Source organism: Phaseolus vulgaris, chromosome 6 (genome assembly GCF_000499845.2).
Source record: "Phaseolus vulgaris cultivar G19833 chromosome 6, P. vulgaris v2.0, whole genome shotgun sequence".
Taxonomy (NCBI): Eukaryota; Viridiplantae; Streptophyta; class Magnoliopsida; order Fabales; family Fabaceae; genus Phaseolus; species Phaseolus vulgaris.
The window spans coordinates 19529340-19551910 of NC_023754.2; the positions used below are offsets into that span (position 1 = coordinate 19529340).

General features: G+C 33.0%; 3 protein-coding genes and 1 long non-coding RNA gene across 5 annotated transcripts; 3 read left to right on the plus strand and 1 right to left on the minus strand.

The window, feature by feature from the left end:
* The first annotated feature begins 265 nt into the window (after window positions 1–265).
* On the plus strand, window positions 266–3707 carry LOC137831605 (uncharacterized). The gene is made up of 3 exons (XR_011084455.1): window positions 266–1295; window positions 1809–1922; window positions 3490–3707. It is a non-coding gene; the product is annotated as an uncharacterized lncRNA (long non-coding RNA).
* A 377-nt stretch (window positions 3708–4084) lies between these two features.
* Window positions 4085–6656, minus strand: LOC137831602 (jasmonate-induced oxygenase 4). The gene is made up of 2 exons (XM_068639344.1): window positions 5697–6656; window positions 4085–4464 (listed from the first exon to the last, which is right to left on the minus strand). Exons 1-2 carry the CDS (start codon window positions 6537–6539, stop codon window positions 4216–4218), a joined length of 1092 nt encoding a protein of 363 aa, XP_068495445.1. The 5' UTR covers window positions 6540–6656; the 3' UTR covers window positions 4085–4215.
* Window positions 6657–10112: 3456 nt separating this feature from the next.
* On the plus strand, window positions 10113–18975 carry LOC137831607 (protein TIC 40, chloroplastic). 2 transcript variants are annotated; one of them, XM_068639351.1, is made up of 14 exons: window positions 10113–10683; window positions 11527–11638; window positions 11798–11855; window positions 11950–11967; window positions 13080–13356; window positions 14315–14421; window positions 14503–14566; window positions 15084–15156; window positions 15789–15829; window positions 16188–16233; window positions 16867–16961; window positions 17744–17850; window positions 17927–17974; window positions 18584–18975. In XM_068639351.1, the coding sequence occupies exons 1-14, from the start codon at window positions 10491–10493 to the stop codon at window positions 18638–18640; spliced, it is 1296 nt and encodes a 431-aa protein (XP_068495452.1). In that variant the 5' UTR covers window positions 10113–10490; the 3' UTR covers window positions 18641–18975. The 2 variants fall into 2 exon arrangements, with proteins under 2 accessions (XP_068495452.1, XP_068495454.1); XM_068639353.1 differs by having other exon boundaries at window positions 10115–10683; window positions 17747–17850.
* A 571-nt stretch (window positions 18976–19546) lies between these two features.
* On the plus strand, window positions 19547–22323 carry LOC137831606 (uncharacterized protein At1g65710-like). The gene is made up of 2 exons (XM_068639350.1): window positions 19547–21101; window positions 21251–22323. Exons 1-2 carry the CDS (start codon window positions 19722–19724, stop codon window positions 22190–22192), a joined length of 2322 nt encoding a protein of 773 aa, XP_068495451.1. The 5' UTR covers window positions 19547–19721; the 3' UTR covers window positions 22193–22323.
* Window positions 22324–22571: the final 248 nt, after the last annotated feature.

The window sequence follows — 22571 nt, forward strand, 5'->3', positions numbered from 1 at the left end:
TTTCTTATGTCAGTGCCAAAAATCTTTCTTAATTAAGAAATATGACAGTGTCATGTCATAGGAAATGCTATGTTAGCACAATTGTTGGGATAATATTAGAGACGAGTAGTGGATGGTGAATATAGAAAAAAAAAAAGAGTGGGTGGTGAATATATTCTTCATGTCCATGACTCCATTACTATAATTCCTTCGGATCAAATGATTGTCATGGAGTTCTTCTTGTCACTTGTTGTTTATCATATTTTCCATAGTTACCATTTAGTTTTTTTTTTTTTTTTAGATTACACATCAAGTAGAGATAAAAATATCTCATAATACATAAGTGAGTGTAAACTTCATCTTATAAGTCAGTTTTATAAGACTAAATTAGACTTAAAGTCCACTTCTTACTATAATATCCGAATCTATCCTGACAAGAGTTTGTTAACCTTATCAAATCATCCGCTATTGGATCATCCATAATATATAGTCACACTGTGAGTTAGACTTAAAGTTCTATTCTTAATACTTAAAAGGTTTTCTTCCATTAGACTTTTTGTAATAGTATGAAGTATATCTAGTATTCTTATTTATTTTATTTTTTAATGTTAGTAAAAAAAGTAGGGAGTACAGTAAGTCCCAACATGTCTGAACAGGATTTACATGACTAGGACGTGTGAGAATGATTTGGACTATTCTTGTTGACCAATATTATCTTGCTGGTATGAGAATTTGCAAACTTACATCAGAGCCAAAAAAAATCTTCCTTATGAAGAAAGATGACAGTGTCATGTCATAAGAAATGCAGAGTTAGCACAATTGCAGGGGATAATATTAATTAGAGACGAGTAGTGGGTGGTGAATATATTCGTTCACACAAAAAATATTTTTAAAACCTGAATGAACCAAAGCTAACCCAGTCAGAAGCTATAAATGCAGTAGAATATGGGAAAGTTTGCATATTAATAGCTGAGTTTGAAAGCAGAAAAGTGGAATGGGATTCCGGTACTCGAACCACAACAACATGGTCAGTACTTGGAGGCAACAAAACAATGAAGAAAGCAATTTCTTGAGTAGAAATTATGGGTATGGACAAACTCTGGTGCTGAATCACTCAAAACTGTTCATAAACCTAGACGGTAGCACTATTACAGAGGACTCCTTCAACAACAAAGGAAACGGAAACCAAGATTTTTCTTCTGCACACATCAACTCCATTCCTTCACCCATCAGGACCAAACAAACACATCCTTATCCTTCTCCTCCACCTCCTGCCATTCACACTCCCAACCAATACCACAATTTTACAAATGAAGGTATAATATATTTTTTTTCATGTGATGACTTGTTGTTATTTGAGATATTAGTATAGTTAAGATGTAAAGTGGATATATATAAAACTGTAAAATTCATATCTATGCATCTTTTCCATTCAACTTAGATTTATTTCAATAATATATGAAATAAATATAATATTATAGAATAACAAAAACAACTCCTACATGACAGTATATAAACAATCTGTTCCTTTACTGTTTTCCTGACACTTCATAATTTTCAATCCATTTTCAATGATTATTTGTTAACCTAATACGATTAACCACTTTTAACAAGAGTTTATAAGGATGTGTTTGCCATTTTTTTTTAGATGTTCGGCTATCACATGTTAACACCATATACTATTTGATTTATGTAATTATGTGAGTTTGAACTAATTTAGTTTTTCTGATAGTTTGTTTGTATATAAGTTTATTAATTTATGAGTTCTATCTTGTTCCTGTTACTTGAAAATTTGAAGGGTCTTTGACTTTAATTACATCTATATTTAGGTATGAAGGAGAGACTTTGGTGTGTAAGATGTAAGAGAAATTATCCTTGCCCACCTGGGAAGAACGAGGTTCATTGTCCATTTTGCGACATAATTAGCTATGGTTATTGACCAGGTAAACTTATTAGCTTTTGATATATTTAATAATATAAAAAACTGATATTAGAGAGACTTATGGAACAAATGCAAAAAAATAGTTCTGGATAGGGTTTTGAGTAGAGGAAATAATGAAGTAAATAAATAATTTTGTTCTTGAAATTGTATGATGGTTATATTTGTTTTTTTGGAATTAAAGAAAACTCAGAAAAGTCTCTTGAACATTTTGGTTTTAATTTTAATTACTACCAAATTTAAAAATTTATTTAAATATTAATTAATGGTTAAAAATTTTAAAAATATCAATATTAACAACTTTTTTTTAGTAAATCTTGATTAATGTTTTTTTTTAAAATTTCGTTAAGATTTTTTTTCATTCAGTATTTGTAAAAATATCTCAATTGATGTTCATCGAAATTGTTTTCGGTTTCACTATAATTATTTAAACCAATAATGTTTACAGTTGGAATTTTTTTGTTGACTTTTTCTATTAAAAGTCGGTTGACAAACTTTTCCAAATAACTGATAAAAAATAATAATTTTAAACAATGAAAGTTTTCTAGTTAACATTAAAAGAAAAGTCTAACAAACTATTGACCATAAAAAAACAATCTATGCAACAAAAAAAAAAATCACAACATAAATCTATTGAAAATTTTAATTCAAATATGCAAAAAAAATAAAATTATATCAACTTCAACTTAAAAACTCGACTTACATCCAAAAATAAAAAATTATTGACATCAATTGAAAAGTAGTGCTACCAATATTAAAAAACTCTTATTAATGGTTTTGAAATCACTCTGACCTACATTTTAATCGACCTTGGTAAAAAAAAATTGAGATATTAACTAAAAATAATCCTAGGTTGTATAAATAAACCCCTTATTTACATGAGAAAAGAAATAACAATGGCTTACCACCAAATATAATAATCTTGGTTGTGATAATCTTAAAATAACTATGATAGCCTTTAACTGAAAAAAAAAAACTATCAAAATCAATTAAAACAACGATGTTGAACCAAGGACTCCATGACCTTGGTTGAATTTATGATATCTTGATCAAATCTGAGACAAAAAGAGAATATAAAGAGAAGAAACTTAGTTTTGAGATGAGTTACTTTTTAGGTAGAATTTAAAATTCTCAAAATTTAATTGATCACTACTATCATAAATTCTTAAAATTTTAATATTTTAAAATTTTATTTTATACAAAACAACATATTTTTTCGTAAAACTTTTCATTTTTTTAAAAAAAGAAATCAGATAAAGAAGAATTATAGAATCCTTAGTCCTTAGAAAAAAAATGGAGAAAACCCTTTTTTAAGATTATGAGTTCTAACATGCCAATAAAAAATAAAATAAATATAATATAAGGTATATTAAGTCAAGTAATAATAATAAGAAGTACGATAAAGATAAGCATTATGCTTTATGAAAAATGGGAAGATTATGTTCCAATGTTGTGAATATTATGAAGAATAAGGTGTAGAGTATTTCATGTGTATAATTATTACCTATGTTATTGAATCCTTTGAGGTATCGATCTAAACTTTTGCCTCACTATTTTTTTTTTATTCATAGAAATTGAAATCAAGTATTGGGAGACCATTTACATGAACTCATCCAGACTACTCAACAAAATGAGCAAGACTGGTTTACCTTAAACTGTATCAAGGTTAAACAAATTTGAAGCAAGAAGAATTATGTCTTATGTTTATGAGTTTCAAAATGTGTTTAGAACCCTTAAACATTTGATAATATTATTGAGAACTTCTTGTGTAATATATTTTTTTTTTCTATTAAGGTTTTTAATTTTTTGTTATATATATGCAAAATCGGTTATACCTATAAGTGGTACATCTATATGCTTTATTTTCTTGTAAAATAATGGTTCAATAGACTAAATCACATTTAATATAAAAATAAATAAATTTTTTAAGCTATTCTTAGAATAATTTTATCCATATATATTCACTCAAAATATGAGTATATATATATTGACTATTGCTATTCAAATTATAATTTTAGTATTAAAATAAATAATACTGCACATGACATGACTAATGACATAAAATGAGTTACTACTGTAAACACAGTATAAATTTGTAGTACAATGCAAGAAATCAGTGCATGTATCATACTAATGAGAAAGTGCATTCACAAACAGATACCATAGTAAAGAAGAAGATTCAAGGTTTTATTTACTGATCAGGAAAGACGATTTTTACACTATAAAATAAAACTACTTTCTTTCACACACAAGATACAAGCCAAGCCATGACAGCAGGAGAGAAAAAAAGCACAAACCTAAGAATGCAGCAGAAGTGCATCAATATTTCGTTTTCCTTCAGGGCCTTTGGTATACCATGATAATACATGGTCTCCATACACAACATCACGGTATTTAGCCGGTGATGACTCATTTATCAGTTCAGAGGCAGGGGAGATCTTGACTGTCTTTGCAGGATCATGAAATGTTGCCACAGAAAGCCTTGCTCTATCAGGATTAGTAATTGCCCTATGCTCACAGCTCCTGTATTTTCCGTTGGTTATAATCTGGTGCCAAAAGAATTTTCTGTTAGTGGAAAAGTTGCATAAAAAACAAATTGGGGTTGAATTAAACCAAACTTTCTCTTCATCCAAATTTAGCCAACTTTTATTTAACTTAGTGAATGATCTATCAGGAAACATAAAGAAATCACAAATCATCACAATCCTCTGTGAAGCCACCACGTTGTATGATATTGAATTTACAAGTCAAAAATTACACAAGCAAATGCTGATAATCCAGATAGAAACACGGTTCTACACACACCCCACACATTTTTTATCCTTACACCCATTAAATATATGTTGAAGTAAAACGGCTTGCAATACTATATATATTATTTGGTAAATCATAACTTGTCCATTGAATTTATTGTCCTAATCAAAGTTCAATACACCATAAAAACCAATACTTCCCACCTACTTACTTGAATGTCTGCAATTGTTAGCAATTTAGTAAAACTGGTCACAAATAGATCATGCTAGCAATTATTCCTTTGCAATGCACATATACTATACATTGCTCCCATAAACTCCTTTGACCATGCTCAGTAATTTAAATTAAAAAAATGCTTTCACCCTAAAGGCTTCAGGCAACTGCTTTTCTTAACTCTCATAACACTTTAAATAAATGGCAATACAACCAAAATTCTCTAACCCACTTATTTCTTATTAGAAGCATATCAACACATTATTTTTTTAACACTCTTTCTATCCCTCTTTCTTCTATCAGTTGAATTTCACCTATCTCTCACTAGTTTGAGAATAAACCCAAATGGGAAATGTGGCAGTGAAACTCAACCAACTTTCACTCCATAAGAATAAGTCTGTTAGAAAGTTTTTTGCTAGCACTTTTTTCTCTTCAGATACTCTTAGTGTGTGTTTGGTTTGCCGTTTCCAAAGCACCAAGCATCCTTTCACACATTTGGTAGCAGAAAACAGAGAAGGATGGTGGATTAGGAAAAACGTGGATTGCTTTCAACCTGTGTTATCTCAAACACACCCTTAGTCCTATTATTCAATCAGAAATAGCCTTTTATCTCATCATACAAGGTAACAACTAAATATCAATATAAATTACAGAGATAAAACTTCAATCATGATTGAAAAGCAGCACTAAAAACGCCTAAGAACAATATTTGTCCAATACAAAAATCAAATGTTCAAGTTCAACAGAATTTCCATATTTCATATTGTATTGTAGATCTATAACAAACCAAAGGGGTCAACAGTTTATTTACCTCAGTTTGGTCACCCAAAAGAACAAGAACAGCATCTGACAAGGGCTCAACAGTGACCCACTGGTCACCACCACCATCACCACTCTTGAGCGCTTGAAGACCCTCCACATCATCCTGAATCAAAAGCGTGATTGCACCCATATCAGAATGCGATTGCAATCCAAGCGTGAGGTCCGGTTCGGGACACGGAGGATAGTAGCTAATCGTGATGTTCTGGTAAAATTCTCCGACAGCATCTTCAATGCACGAAGCACGCAACCCTAGACTCTCAGATATCAAAGCCAGCAACTTTTGCGCCAGAATCTTCATCTCGTCGCTGTACCTCGCCACCGTGTCCCGGTAATCGGGTGAAAACTCCGGCCACCGATCAGGGTTCCGCCGAGAGAGGGGGAGCGTGTGGTGGTCGAAGTAGTCCCTCCAATCGAGGACTTGCGCGACGGCGTCGTCTTGCTTCTGATCGGAGGTTGCCAGCATCTTGCTGCCGTAGCCCTCCGACGCGGCCGTGGAGCAGGCGTAGCGGAGCTTCTCCGGCATGGAGCAGTCGGAGAAGTAGGCGCGGCCAACGCGGCGTATGGCGGTGAGGAGTGACAGCGGAACGCCGTGGTTGGTGACGTGGAAGGCGCCCCAGTCGCGGCAGGCGCGTGCGATGGATTCGCGGGTGGAGGTGCGGCGGGTCGGGTCGAAGAAGGATAGGTCGATGAGAGGAACATTGTGAGGTTGGGTTGGGGTGTTGAAAACGGGTCGGGTATTCGGGTGTTGAATGTATTCGGGTGGAACCCGGGAGAGAGGCGATTGGGCAATCGATTGCACCCTCCTAATAATGCCTTCTTCGCTGACTTCCATTGGATAGGATCCAAATTAACGTGTTTTCAACCAAATAAATCTTGTTAAATAAATAAATTGAGAGAATTTGTGATTAAAAAATGAGAATTTTGAGCTAGTGATAGATGTAAAATAGTTAGTGTAAACTTTCAAATTCACGAATATAATATTGAAAACAAAATTGAATGTGATATTAATATTTCGATTAAAACGATATTAATTTTTTTTTATAAATTTTCTATCTACACCATTTACATTTTTATTTTCCTAATTAACACCTTCTTGTTTTTATTTTCTTATCTAACACCATTTTGTTTTTATTTTCATATCTAACACCCTTTTATTTTTTATTTCTCTATCTAGTACCATTTCAAAAATAAATAATAAATTATTATTTTTTATATAATTTTAATTTTGAATGCATTAAAAAATAAGTATTTTTAATGTTTAAAATAGTTAGAAATATAATTAATAAATGAAAAAATGAGTTTTTACAAAAAAAAAAGTAATAAATTAAAAATGTTTAGTTTAAAAATATTTTTTTAAGAATGAAAAAATAAGAAATTAAACCCTACAATAACATAAAAGTTGAATCTATAAACATAAATTAGTATTTATTTTTATTATTATTGATAATGTAATCATGTTAATTTTAAGTAAAAAATACAGGGCATAAATATAAAAAAACAAAGTCAATTCGTATTAATTAATAGTGGACACACAAATAATATTGAAGTGTCTACCCTAAATACAAAATCCTAAAAAAAAATTAATGCAAATACTACACTTAATGTTTAAAAATGAGAAGAAAAAAATACAAAAATAAATAAGTATAGAAAATAAAAACAACAATAATAAAATAAAAACAAAAATAAATAAACAATGGCAGAAAAAAATAATAACTAAAAACATATAAAATATAAAATAAAGGCAAAACAAAATAAGATAAATATACAAGATATAAAAAAAAATTCAAACAAGATAAAAATAAGAGATACAAGACAATACTAAATAAGTAGATGTTGATCATAAAAAGAAAATTAAATGAAAGATATTCATTTAATATTTTTTTCAATGGTACATTAAATAGTTTGTGCGAAATGAAACATAATTAATGACGAGAAGTGCACAATCCAATAATGTTTGGACATGTTCTTTGTGTGTGTCCTGGTGTTTGACAATATGAACATTTTTTTGTTCGATGATGTTGTTCTCTTATGTTCATATTTGTCTTTATTCGATTTGACTTAGGTTTTCCCCTTTAAGGTTATTTTCATGTTGGGACTTAGGCATAGTATTTGACCAGTGTATGCTGCCCAATACTCTTCATTTTTTAGTTTCATCAAATAGTCTTTCGTAACATGAAAAATCTCTTGCAATGTTGTTGTTTTTATTTCCTATATTTATTTATTTTTACATTTTTCTTCTTCTTATTTTTAAGCATTAAGTGTAGCAATTGCATTAGTTTTTTTTTAGGATTTTTCATTTATGGTAGATAGACACTTCAATATTACCTGTGTGTTCAATATTAATTAATACTAATTGACTTTTATTTTTTTTATAATTATGTATTGTATTTTTTACTTGACATTAACATGATTACATCATCAATAATAATAAAAATAAATATTAATTTATGTTTATAGATTCAACTTTTATGTTATTGTAGAGTTTAATTTTTTATTTTCTTCATTCTTAAAAGAAATAATTAACTAAACATTTTTAATTTATTACTTTTATATTTTTATTTTGTAAAAACTCATTTCTTTATTCATTAATTATATTTCTAACTATTTTAAACATTAAAAATACTTATTTTTTAATATATTCAAAATTAAAATTATCAAAAAATAATAATTTATTATTATTTTATTTATTTTTGAAATGGTGCTAGATAGGGAAATAAAAAATAAAAGGGTGCTAGATAGGGAAATAAAAACAAAAGTTGCTAGATAAGGAAATAAAAATAAAATGGTGCTAGATAGGGAAATAAGAGTGTAAATGGAGGTAGATAGGAAATTGAGCCCACCTAAAGCAATATCATCTTGGATTAACGTAAATGACATTAAGCAGTTAATAATAGCTTAATAAGACGCTAATAAACTATTAAATCGAATTAATTTAAATTAATCAAGATAATAAAATATTATAAACAAGTTTATATTTGTAGGTATTATTAATTATTTTACGCTTATTATATGTCTTAGTGTCTTTGCAAACACTTTGGGACGAGACGAAAAGAAAATAATATTTCCTGAAAATTAGATAACGACATTATGTATATACACTAAAGCAAGTAAAAGTAAAATATCAATTCTTTAAGATTTTAGTACTCGTAAAAGCATAATATATTTTGATTAATTTATTTTATATGAAAACAAACTATATTTTAATTTATATCAAGTTTTTCTTTCTTGAAAATATAAAATTAATCAAATTGAAAAGTTAGAGAATTAATTCATAATTTACAGGTTCATCTCGATCCATTCCTAAAAGTAGTTCTTTTGGTATATTAAAGGAGAGGGTTTTAACTTTTAAACAAAACTTTAAAATATTATAATTGCAAAATATTTTAAAAATTTTATATTAATTAAAAATTAGTTTTTAAATAACTCATTTCCAACTTAACTTGAAACTCAACCTAACTTGTTTGAGTGGAACAACCTAATCTAACTTAATTAGAATCAATTTAATTTTACATTTGTTCAATCTAACTTTTCGACTGAGTTAATTTAACTTGGATTCGGCTTTGACTATGCTTGATATGGGCTTCACCTAACATTGGGTAAGTTTGTCTTAACTGAACGAACATCAACCTGACTTGATTCGCATGTGAAACGAGTTTGATTTGACATAATTCTACGTAAGTACAACTTGACTCAAGCTCAACTCAAATTTGCTGGATATGGACTCGAGTCTACTCAACACAACATGGACTCGATCAACATTGACCTAATTTGGATATGACCTGACCTGATCTACTTGACTTGGACTCAGCTCAACCCTTCCCATACTGACCTGGAACTGAACATACCCTAACTTTGTCTGACTCAACCAGACTTAAGTCCTCTCAAGTTGGCTAATATGAGTCTAAATTTGACTTTACTTGACACGATTCAAGCTCATCTAAACCTAACCTGAGCTACTCAAAACTAGATTTGTCTCAACCTATATTCAGTCTCACCTAAAATTGTATTAACCTATATTCAGTCTCACCTAACATTGTCTTAATCTATGCTCAGCCTAAGTGGCTACAAGTGAGGTCGGGCCTGATTCAACTTGACCTAGACTCATTTTTATCAGCTTAATATGATGTCAATCTAATCTAACTTTACTGGTGTTGGATTTGATTTGGATTGAGTAAATATTATTGACGTGCATAATTTTTTTTAAGTAATTATTTTTTATTTATTTTTTAAAATAATATTTTTACTTTAAATCTTTTGTTGAAAATTTAGTTTTATAAAAAAAATTATGAAGACTTTTTAGCTGTGTGGGTTTTTTTTGGGTTCCAATCCATTTTACCTAGTAGAGTGAGCTCTGAAGTGAGAGCTATACGAAAAAGCTTATAAAAAAGCATTTCATTTCCTAATTGGACTGAAAACAAACAATAGCACAAAGAAAAAAAAGGTCAGCAAAAATTCTATAGACGACATCGTTCAAATAGTATTTGCAAAGTTCAACTTTTTATGTTGTTACTTATCCCTACAACACAACCCAAAACCTCAAACCTTCATTAGCCACTCCATACTCCATTTCAAGCTTGCCCCTTCTCTTCCCACACCCCAAACTCCGTAGCCCACAAACCGAAATATCTTCAAGTTTCAAAATTTCCCATAATTTTCGCCCCCCTTTGCGTCCAAATCCACTGCCACTCCTATTATTACTGATTGCAACAGTTTCAGTTCTTTGTTTGCTCTTAATTTCTGCGTCTTTTTATTCTGGGTTACATATCTTGGAATCAAGAAGAAGATGGAGAACCTTAACTTGGCCCTTGTGTCTTCCTCTAAACCTTTGATGTTGGGACATGTTCCTGCAAGAGACGCCACAGACAGAGACGTTTTAAGAAGAAAGCCCTTCTCTCTTGGGAGGGTCTTGATTGCTCCTCACCGTTTCAGATACCGTGTTTCTGCACTCTCTTCCTCCCATCATAGCCCGAAATCTGGTATTCAGTTCTTGAACTTTTTTTTTGTTTTATTACTATCTTTCTGTGTGCGCGCGTGTGTGTTTGATGGGGGATTAGAATTTTGGTTGGAATTTATTTTTGGTAGGAAAGAGATTCACTGGATTCTGATGGAGTCCAATAAAATGAAATGTGTACTGTTGAAATTGAAGGTGAATTGATAGGTTTGATTATGCTATTGGTGTGTCTGTTTTGCTTTTGTTTCTTTCTCAGTACTAAAGATAGAAACCGAATTGAACATGTTGGTTCTGTTGTCGTTGGACTTGAGTCATGAACACACTATGTTGACATTTTCAAGGGTTTAAGGTAGTGTTTTGGATATGCAAGGCAATAGAAAAAGACACTTATTATTATACGACTCTTTTGTTTTGGAAGTCACTCCTTTAGAAAATCTTAAATACTCTCTTCTTCTTTTTTGGTTTAATTATGTTTTTAGTTCATGAAATTTAGGTTAATCCGGTTTTAGCTCTTCAAATTAAAAAAAGGGTTCATTTTAGTCCCTCAATTTTGGAAAACTACGGTTTTATTCCCAAAACACTAAATTTGAGGGACGAAATACAATTTAATATAATTTTAGTCTTTCACAGATTGTGAGTTTTGGAGTTTTGCTCAAGGTTATTTGATGGCATTTTGAATTTGAATCCATGGTTTAAAAAATTATCACATGTCTGTGTATTTTGAATCCATTTAAGTAATGTGTATTTATCATGTCTATTGACTTCTCTTCTCTTGTGATTAATGAGTGCTTGCTGTACAAGTTGAATATCTATCAATATTTTTCACTCATCCCTTAAGATGCCTAAGTAATGCATGCCGGTGAAACAGTGCAGGATAAGCTGATAGTAAAACATTTTGCTAGTATTTCTTCTTCAAATACTCAAGAAACAACATCAATTGGAGTTAACCCACAATTATCACCACCTCCGTCCTCAACTATGTAATCATTTACTCTTTTTCTTTTGCATATTAGTTTTCTTTAAAATTATGAGCAGCTACTGAGGTGGTTGTGGTTGATAGATATTTTATTGATTTACATTTGCTAACATCTTTTGCATGTAAATTCACACTATTATTTATCTATTTACTATATTTCCAGAGGGTCACCTCTCTTTTGGATTGGTGTTGGTGTTGGGCTTTCTGCACTGTTTTCTATGGTGAGAACTGGGAACTATAGTCACAACTCTACATTACATGAACTGATGCTGGATTTATTTTTGCTGTATGTTTAATAATTTTGTGTTTTTGCAGGTAGCTTCAAGATTAAAGGTGAGTGCCTTTATTGCAATGCATTGATATAAGCTGGTTCTTTGAGTTTGACTATAACTATGGGTATAAGATGTAAGAAATTTTGCTAGTCATGGGTGTAAAGGCTATAAGCTGGTGCATATTTTAAGTTCTACTGTAATAAATGTGGGTTTGTATGTGAGAAATTTCTCGAGTCATGGATATACGCTGGTGTATTCTGAGTTATGCAATAAGGTATAGGAACCATGACTAGTCAGAGGAGTCCTTTACTGAGAGAGTAAAGAAGATCAGATCTTCACCATTAGATCTTAAATGAGTAGTCAGGATTAGAAAGTAAACATCATGCATCTTTTTTAATCTTGTCGATCATTTATATTTTAACGGCCAAAATATTAGCTCCACTTCCTCTCAGAAGACCATTTTTCTACCATCTAAACTGAGATAAAAACCAATTATTTATTCTTTACTAGTTCCCCTAAGAGTATCTGAAGTACTGAATGAACACCACTTCAACAACTGTTTTAAGGTGTGATTGAGCGTACTCCATTCAACAAATACAAAGTATACCTGCAATGTTTGTAAAAGAAATTATAGGTTTTTCTATTGTTGAACATGTTAGCCGCCTTCTTCGTGATTCTAGTGGGATATTTACAGATGTTTAAATAATGTTTCAACTTTTTGCTAAAAGGTATGTTTATTGTATTAATTTACGTTGCTTATTGTTCACTCTTCTCTTGGGAAGCATAGTAAGTATGTATAAATCTGTCAGTTTTATTGAACTCGAGATTTTGATTTAGCTTTATGAGAATCTTGGTATTGTTTGTGATGCCATCTTCTGTTATTTGTATTTCTCTGTGAAAAGACTGGGAGCATGGATCAAGAGGGTGATAATAAGCCCAAATGAAAGTCTTACAAGTTTACTCTTGTAAGCCTATTGGCTGCCTAAACTTGTAATACTTTCCTTTTGGGCTTAATATCACCCTCTTGACCGATACTCACACTCCTGTCACTTTGTCAGTTGTAGTCTGTCTGGCCTTATTTTTCATGGATTTTAACTGGGTTCTTTGTAGAATTATAATAACTAGCCCTGAATATATTACATAATTTAAACATGTCTTCTGATTTTATTTTAGAAATATGCTATGCAACAAGCTTTCAAGACCATGATGGGCCAGATGAATTCACCAAATAACGATTTTGGCAATGCTGCATTTTCTCCGGGGTCTCCTTTTCCCTTTTCAATGCCTTCAGCAGCAGGGCCCACTGCAACTGCTCAATATGGAGCACCTTCCACATCTAGTGGATCTCAATCCACTGTCACAGTAGATATTCCTGCAACAAAAGTAGAAGCTACACGAACTACTGATATTAAAGATGAAGTAGAAGTACAGAACAAACCCAAAAAAATTGGTAACTTAACCTTATAATCTCTTCATAGCAATCCTATTTGTTTCCTGTTGGATGAGACATACTACTTTTGGAATTTATATATGGTGAGGTGATGTGTTGTCCACTAGGAGATATGTGTGGTTTCAGGTAAATTAAATACAAGTCTTGAAAGCTCTTTGTTTTTAGTTTTTGGCCTAGTTATTTGGTTTAGTACATCAATTTCTTTTTAGCTTTTAAGCGGATTCCTGTTCTAATTGACATAACTCCACTGACGTTCTACATAGTATTAAAGGATGATTTGGTATTGCTATGCTGATTTTGATATCAAATCAATTTTTTATGGAATCTTCCTAAGAGTATTGCCAACTGGTTCAGCCTACCATGAATGCTTCATTAGACTTGCCAATGATGATCTTTAAGATTTCCTATTTTTTTCTAATACCTGGGATGAATGTATGTCACTATGTTGTTTGAGCTCTGCATGCATGCAAGTGCATCAGTTCACAGTTATTTGTGTTATTGACTTTTAGTGGCAAGTTACTGTGTATTAAACATTTTAATATGACAAACTAGGGGGTGAGTTGGTGAGGTGACACCAATGATATATTCAGAAACTAAAATAATGTAGAAAATGGGATAATGTTGGGAAATAGAAAGCGGGAAGTTGAGGAGGAGAAAACATAAAGCAAAAGCTTAACTACTTTGCAATTGTTTCATATTAAAAATATTTGAATAAATATCAATATTTATTATTTCATCCTTTATCAATTCATTTAAAAAATTTCAATTAAGATAAGTTCTTTTTTTAAAATATTTGCAAGATTTGCTGTTATCCATATAAAGATTTCCAACAGAAATTGAAGATGGAAAACTTTCATGGAGTTATCCATATAAGTTGCAGTGATCATGTGCGATCTCAGCTTTTATGTGTAAAAATTGAAACTTTAATTGTTAAAATTCCTTAGATTTTCCATTACAGCTTTTGTAGATGTTTCTCCTGAAGAAACTGTGCAGAAGAGTCCTTTTGAAAGTGTTAAAGATAATGAATCAAGTTCTGTCAAGGAGGAAGCACGGGTTCCTGATGAAGTGAGTTTTTAAGATACACTTTTTGCTAAAGTCGTTCAGTGACCTGTGTTGTTCTTAATATGTAATACGCATTTATTGAAGGTTTCTCAAAATGGAGCTCCCTTTAACCAAGGTTTTGGTGGTTTTCCAGGTTCTCAATCTACAAGTAAGTAGTGTCAGTTGAAATTGTAAATATTTGCAATTCAGATTTATTGATGGAAAACCTCATAGAATGTGATACATCTATTCAAGCCTCAATATATAGGAAATGCACTGGCATAACATGGCCTTAGATCCTGCCAAATAAATGAGTTGTACTCCTTGTCATTATGATTGTACTTATCAATTAATTCTTGTTTTCATTGCTGGGTTTATCCTGGATCATCTGCACTTCATATGCTTTGTAATTTTACTCTTAACTATGAAGTTTTGCTTGTCAGCTATCACTTACTTTTTTGACTCTGATTAAGCATTTAAAATAATGTTGTAAATAAAAAAATATTAGTTCCAAAAGGCATTGTTTCTAATCTCATTGGTACCACTGGCTTAAATCAATTAAACTTTGTTAGTTGTCTTGAAATATATATTGTTTGTACAATTATTGTTCTTTCCATGTTTCCTTCAATGAGCTGCTTTCTGTTTTATTCAAAGTCCTGAGGGTGCCATTGTTTATTTTTGGATAGAAAAATCGGCCTTGTCAGTGGATGCTTTGGAGAAAATGATGGAGGACCCAACAGTGCAGAAGATGGTTTATCCGTAATATTATTTCCCTCCGTCTTAGATAATGTTTATGATTTTGCATTTCTTGAAAATAATTATGTTGTGGCTTTGTTAGTACTTGAGCAGGGAATATGGATATGTTTAAACTTTGAGTAGTTCTAGTTTTAAATATATTGATGAAAGTTCCTTAAATGGTTGAAGTCTCTTATCTTACAACTGCTGATGGCAGTTGTACTAGTACCTTTGATACTCAGAATTGGAGTTTAAAGTAGTTTCATCATTGTGTTTATTTCTATTGAAATGTTTACTTTGGAAGTTTGGATGTGTCTAAAATTCTGCTGGAGCCCTTAATTATTTTTTCCCTGTGTCCTCTAGGCACTTTGCTACAGATAGTTTTAGGGGAAGCATATACTTCTGCATTCTTTCATTTCAATAAACTTTCTTTATCCACAAAAGATTTGTAATTGGTTTACTGGTGTTCTTTTAATTGAGTGGAGTGGATCTAACTTATGTTCTCTCACTTGTAAAATAAACTGATTCGTAATGTTTTTTTGTTTACAATTACTTGTTGAAAATTTTCAGATATGATTTACATGCTTGCATAGATTATTTAAGAACTTTTCCCCTTGTTATGCAAAAGGTTTTAACTTTTTTGGGTTTTGTTGCAGCCATTTACCAGAGGAAATGAGGAATCCTGATACCTTCAAATGTAATTTTCTACTTTTAACAGTTTCCGGCTAATAATGTTATTAAGATTCATTATTTGTGCAGTGTGCAGTTTTTGTTGTTTAGCACCTTTCTGGAAATAATCCCATGTAACTGCAATGCTGAGTTTGCATGTTATATGCTCAATATAGTCTATATGCAACACTTCTATATGGATATACTTTTTTATTTGTTGCCATCATATAATATAAGCACTTTACGTTTAAAAATAGTTTGTAGGTAGGTCTAAAGTCATGTCTCTCTGCATAACTTCTTGATATGCAGATATTACTTTCTGCATAACTTCTTGATATAATTGGCCAATGAGTAATAGTTGCTGTTCTGTTGCCTGCTTTTAATAGGGATGCTGCAAAATCCACAGTACCGTCAACAACTGGAAGCAATGCTGTAAGTTCTTCTTCATACTGTTTCTTCAGATGCTTAGAGCCGTTTTGCTTCACTAATATTATCATTGACTTTGACTCAATTTTAACAGCTAAGATGGGAAAATGCTTATTTGCATTAAGCCTGTTTGACATGTTTCTACAAAAACTAGTTTTCGGGTGAATGAAAAAGTTTTCCAGAATTACATTCCAGTTATTAGTCTCACATTTTACAATTTTGATGAGCTGATAATGAAATCTGATGCTTGTTCTATATCTTTTATACATTGAATTTATAATAGATTAGGAAAAAATGGTGGCCATGATTGAAATATCTGTTTTACTTCTTTTTCTTACCACCAACTTTGTTGTTTCAACTTCTTCTCCTTATCCTTCACCCCTTGTTATTATTTAGACTAATTTATATTTTAGCTTTTCAGAGCTAGGTTCATGTGTCTTATGACAACAACACTCAATGTCCTTGCATTGACTTGAGATCTCAAGTATCTGAAATTTGTATTTTCTTATTTGTTATTTCCCTCTCATCCTATGCGCTGCAGTTCGATAAATCTGTATTTTGTTAATATAGGGTATGAAATCTTCTCTGGAGATTCAAACATCTGAACCCTTCCTCTTTATTCTTAATGTTTGATTTCAGAAGCAACATGGGTGGAAGTACTGAATGGGACAATCGAATGATGGATACCTTAAAGAATTTTGACCTTAATAGTCCCGAAGTTAAGCAGCAATTTGGTAAGTTGTTATTATATCATTGTTATGCCTTAGATTTTATTTAGTGTCACCTCTTCTCTGAGAGCCGGATCAACTAAGATGATTAATTTAACATTGTTCAATTTTTGCTTGTTACTTTTTGACTTGAAAATATTTTAAATACAATAATCTCTTCTCTTCCTTCCATCCTATGGAAATTATCTGTTCTACTTCGTTTATCATCTTTGATTCTTGAAGATCAACACTAATTGATCACTATTTTTTTTCCTGAAGTTGCATTACATATGGGCGATAATTGACTATTTATTCATAACTTGTTTTTATAAGTTGATTTAATCTGTCTGATTACTTCTCAACATTCTAATATTTTCTTTGTCAAATATTGCTTTAAATTCTGCTTCGTGGGGGTAATATACTGTCATTTGTTAAAAAGAATCAAAATAATTTTTTTCAGTGAAGTGATAAATGCCTTGGTAAGTTCCATTGAGAAAAAAGGTGAGGAGTTCTCATTCAGAAACACACCACATTTCATGCCAATTTATCAAATAGTGTTTGGTATGATTCAACATTATTTTTTACTCCTTACCTTGGTTTGCTAGACTTCACTGACTAATTTATCTTTATACGATTGTAGGCATCATAGTTTCTTCTCTTAGTTTATTGAATTCTCAGATGCCGTGAAACTGTTGATTAAGTCTTTGAAAATATCACCTTGTATTTTTTAAAATAGCCCTGTTAACAGTTTAAGAATGAATCTTTTACTCCACTCTGGGTCTTTTCTCAAGATATTTTTTTACTTTCAGCAGATCAAATCGGGCTTTCTCCCGAAGAAGTCATTTCAAAGATCATGGCCAATCCTGAAGTTGCAATGGCTTTTCAAAATCCTAGAGTTCAAGCAGCTATCATGGATGTATGTTCTAATTTAAATACTTTATTGGTCTTTCATGTCAAAACTCCTCTCTGACTGCATCTTCTTGTGGTTGCAGTGTTCACAGAATCCGATGAATATTACTAAATATCAAAATGATAAAGAGGTAGGCTTATCTGATTTCATTTGTCTTTCCTAGAGGAATGTACTTTACTGAGTTTAGTTTTCTCTCTGTTTCCCTTGCAAGTCAGTGTTGGCGAAACTATGGATAAGCTGATATTTGTTTTAGACTTAAAATTTTATTCATCTAATCATCAGTTTCGGGTCATCTTAAGAAAAAATAAAGTCATTTTTGCTTCCCCTTCCTAGCTTGTTAAAACAGAGAATAAGTAAAAGTGAAAACTGCACCTATTGTGCTGTAATGTAATTCAGATTCCCATTGGAATTGCTGATTTTCCCGGCTTCAATAAATCAATTGCAACATGCAGACAACATATTGTATTTTTTACCTTAGGAGTTTAGAGAGAGAGAGAGAGAAACATTCCTCTTAGTGTTCTTACAACTGGCATAAAGACTGTGTTTATAATTTATGAATTAATACAGAAAAGGGATTTACAACATGAATGTTTTGAGTTTGCAAGCATGCCATCATGTTTCTAATGAGTAAAGCTATGATAATTAACCCTGTTTCTAATGAATATAAGAAATGTCAATTTTTGAAGATTTGGCTCTTAAATTTTTTCTGATGGTTGCTTTTCCCTCTTGAACACTCCAGGTTATGAACGTGTTCAATAAAATATCAGAACTCTTCCCTGGAATGGGTTCACCATGATTCATTTATGCGTTGCTGTTTGCTGGGTCAAGTTATGAGATGAACCTTGCCTAACCAACTACATGGAGCCATGCAAAACACTCGTGCTCACGGTTACAGCTCCATTGTGACATGCGGATACTAACTGTGTCTGGCCTGGGCCAATTATTGCCATAGTTGGATCTTTTTTGTTTCACTAAATAGTTGAGATCGTACATTAATATTTAAAGTTCTAGCAAATATTTTGTTTTGAGGAATTGTATCTGCAGTGTGTTTTTGAGTATTATTCAGGTCCCGTAAAATTGTGAATGCTTCACATAATAATCTTTCACAAATCATAAGCTAATTAAACTTTCTCTGGGTGTTTGGTTGTGCATATATGAACTTTTAACATGGATAACCTGAAAGCTCCACGAAATAGTTTTTGCTTAAAAAAATTGGCGTGAAGTTGAAGATAAGTTATTTGTTTGGAAAAGTTTTATCTTAAGCTTAGACAAGAAGTACAAATAAAATGACTTGTTTTAGTTTTAGTTCATGAAAAAATAGAAGTAAAAGCAACCAGACATAAGTTATGCAAATGAGTGGCAACTGTCAAATCCTGTAGTGAAGCGTATGATGGAGGGCTATTCGTTGGGAGTAGGTAGACCTTTGGCTAATGTCAGTGTTTTTCACGATTTTCATAATTTGAGGTTTGACTATTCTTTACACCATGCAGTTGACTGGTTGGTAAAGGCAATTACTAGATTTGTTGGTAAAGTTGGTGTAACATTCTGGTTCATAACAAAAATTAAAAAGTATAGCCGTTTGATGGGTTCGTTAGCCAAAATAATATATAACACCGGTTATTTTTTGTGGATCCAAATGAAATATATAACCGTTATACAAATTCCCAGCTGTACAAATTTGAATGCTGACAGAGTAAGAAGTGGAAGCAAAGTAGTATTTAATATTTGTTACTGCGTGGTATATACTTCCATGGTTAGAAAAACATTATGAATTTGAAGTTAGTGACTTTGTGGGGTCGCCTGTGTCAGACAACACAACTTGACCCTTCTATGGATCTGTGGCAAAATTCCAGCCCGCTCTGTATTTCAAATTTTGAATGTTCTCGCTTTCACTGTCATTGATAAAAAGGCCACAATCTTTTTTTCAAAAAAAAGATTCTTTCGCATTCCCCTTCCTCCTTGCTCCTATTCTTCTAAGTGTAATTCCTAACACCATTTTTACTTTGCATTTTTTCTTCACTAGTTCTGTCTGTCAAAATTCCATGGGTGCATGTTTGAGTAAGAAAAAAGGGTCTTCTACTTCTACCTCTTCCCCTCTTGCTGCGACCAAGTCAGCTTCCGCAGTTGCTGAGCTGAAGAATCCTTCTCTTATTGGTGTCAATGTTTCCAAACCCAAACTGGAAACTGACCCAGAGGTGAAACTGAAGAAGGAGAATTCTAAGAAAGTGGAAGAGAAACATGAGGCAGTGCCAGAAGTTGAGGGACATGTGAAAAAGGAGATATTCATCATAAAGCACAGGAAGAGCCATGATGATAGAGAAAGAAATTCCAAGTCGCCACCTTGCACAACTCAGCAGAATGTCACCACTGAATCAATGGGTGACATAGCCGCACAACCAGCAGCAACAAACATGGGTGTTGTAGCTGTGAGGACTTCAAGCTGCACCAAAGAGGAGGTGGATGCAATTCTCATACAGTGTGGGAGACTCAGCAGAAGCTCTTCAGGTAATGCTGTTGCTGCTTCTGGTGAACACAGAAGAAAGTACTCAGGTTCAAAGAGAAGTTATGATTTTGACCATTGTGACAATGACACCATTTCCAACGATGAGGACTCCAAGAAGGCCAATGCCAATGAAAGCAACAGTGATTTGTGTGAGGATGAAAGGCACCAACACCGGCTGCGACACCGCCAGTCACCTAGTCCGAGGCCTTCTTCTCAGGAAAGGAGAAGAAGAACACCAAGCAGGGAAAGAGACCAGCAACAACGGTCAAGCAGTAGAGAGAGGAGAGTTAGCAGATCTCCTGGAAGAAGGTCATCAGAGAACACATCTGCCAACGCAAGAAACAATAGCAACACTAGTTCTAGGCCTGGGAAAATGGTTTCAGTGCCTGCCACTGTTTCATCACTAGTGATGGATAAGAGTAACAATAATGGTGGTGGTGGGGAATCTGCAGCAACCACTGGCATCAAGAGGATAACAGTGAAGAGAAATGTTGGTGCTGCTTCACCGCGTTCTCAGTCTCCTGCAAGAGCAAATGGGAATGCAGCAAATGCTAATAAAGCATTCAACGAGAATCAGCCGCCCCCATCCCTTAGCCGTAGCTCTTCAAGGAAAGCAGAACAATCACCTTACAAAAGAAATCCATTGAGTGAGATTGAACCTAACTCCCTTGCTTTTCCACATTCAACAGCCAACAATAACAGCAGCAGGGTTCAAAACAGACCCAAAAAGGAATTTGAAACAGAGGCTATTCAGGTACTATTAACTCTTTAATATTTGGTTCAGAATTTATCAGCATTGGAGATTCGACCTTTCGACATTTCACCTTTCATGTTTAGAAATGGATTAAACTTGTTGGTGTGATTAATGTAAGTTATATGTAATGATGTTTATCCTCATTGCAGAGAACAAATAGCAGCAGAACTGCATTGGACAAGGGCATGACTGTAACTTACAATACAAAGGTGCAACCCGAGGGAGATATCAAAGTGCAGTCTTTAATTACTGATAATGCTGTGGTGAAAACAATGGTACCACCAGGGTTGGACAACCTAAAACCCCATAAATTAACAAGAAGCAGATCTTCAAGGCGATCCCAGGACTTAGACCTCAACCCTGAAGCTCTATTGAATCCTCCTCAGTCCTACGCTTCACTGCTCCTTGAAGATATCCAGAACTTCCATCAGAAGAGCACTCCACCTGTTTCTCTCCCAGCTTGTGTCACCAAGGCTTGCTCTATCCTCGAAGCTGTTGCTGAACTCAACTCTAACACCAACTTAAATTTCGGTGGTGCAGAGGACAGGAGAAGTCCACCAACTTTTCAGTGTAGTAGGAATGACTACAATGTTCCATTGACTGCCAATGATTATGGGAAGAGGGAGCCAGATGCTGAGGACCCAGTTGTGGAATCTATGTTAGTATTCAATGATGATGATGTGTTGGAATCAAGCTTGCATAAGTATGTGACAGTGAATAGGGGTGGTTCAGTCGGTGGGGTGGACATGGAAGACCAAGAGTCTTCAGGAAGCAACAGTTTCACTGTCGGTAATGGTCAACAGCAGTGGGGGATTTCTTCTTCTTCATGGGAGCCCAGCTCTGTTGAATCAAGAGATTGCTGGACTTCAAGATTGAACTACTCCAGAGAGGAAGGTCAGAAAAGTCCATTAGGCTTGGAAGGGAGTGTGTCATCTGAAACAGGATGTGATGTGGATGGAGCCAGGAAGAAGTTGAACAGCAACGGGAGGGAGTGTGATCATCAGCATGGGAGTGGGATAGGACGTGGAAGGCTTGGTGCCAATAAAGTACTTCACACCATACCTATTGTCACAGCATCTGCACCCACATAGATTGTGTTGAAAGATATTCCCTTCATCTTGTATGTTAGACTTCTTGAGTTTAAACATTTCTAATGTTTGTGGTTGCACACTTTGCGGCCACTTCTCATTTAATTAAGGTCAATATTTTAACTTGTCTCAAATTGGAACCATATACTCTTTATTTCTACAACTGGAACCGTATAACAGATACTTAACAATGGTCACGGCAATGATATCTTACAATTTCCAAATAAAAATGGAAACAAGAGCTGTTACATTAAATAAATTAATAAACAGTTTATTTCGATTTTGCAGTGTTGTACAATTTAAAATTCCGGGAGACTAGTCAACAGTTTGTTGCAATTGAATTTGGCTGGTATAGCTTTTCTCCCTTTTAGTGTAGAAGTTA

Coding starts and splice junctions, on each gene's coding strand:
- LOC137831602 (XM_068639344.1), bottom strand. CDS start 6,539: ATGGAAGTCAGCGAAGAAGGCATTATTAGGAGGGTGCAATCGATTGCC. Junction 4,465..5,696: donor TTTTGGGTGACCAAACTGAG/GTAAATAAACTG, acceptor TTTTGGCACCAG/ATTATAACCAACGGAAAATA.
- LOC137831607 (XM_068639351.1), top strand. CDS start 10,491: ATGGAGAACCTTAACTTGGCCCTTGTGTCTTCCTCTAAACCTTTGATG. Junction 10,684..11,526: donor CCATCATAGCCCGAAATCTG/GTATTCAGTTCT, acceptor CCGGTGAAACAG/TGCAGGATAAGCTGATAGTA. Junction 14,567..15,083: donor TCCAGGTTCTCAATCTACAA/GTAAGTAGTGTC, acceptor ATTTTTGGATAG/AAAAATCGGCCTTGTCAGTG.
- LOC137831606 (XM_068639350.1), top strand. CDS start 19,722: ATGTTCTCGCTTTCACTGTCATTGATAAAAAGGCCACAATCTTTTTTT. Junction 21,102..21,250: donor TTGAAACAGAGGCTATTCAG/GTACTATTAACT, acceptor TCCTCATTGCAG/AGAACAAATAGCAGCAGAAC.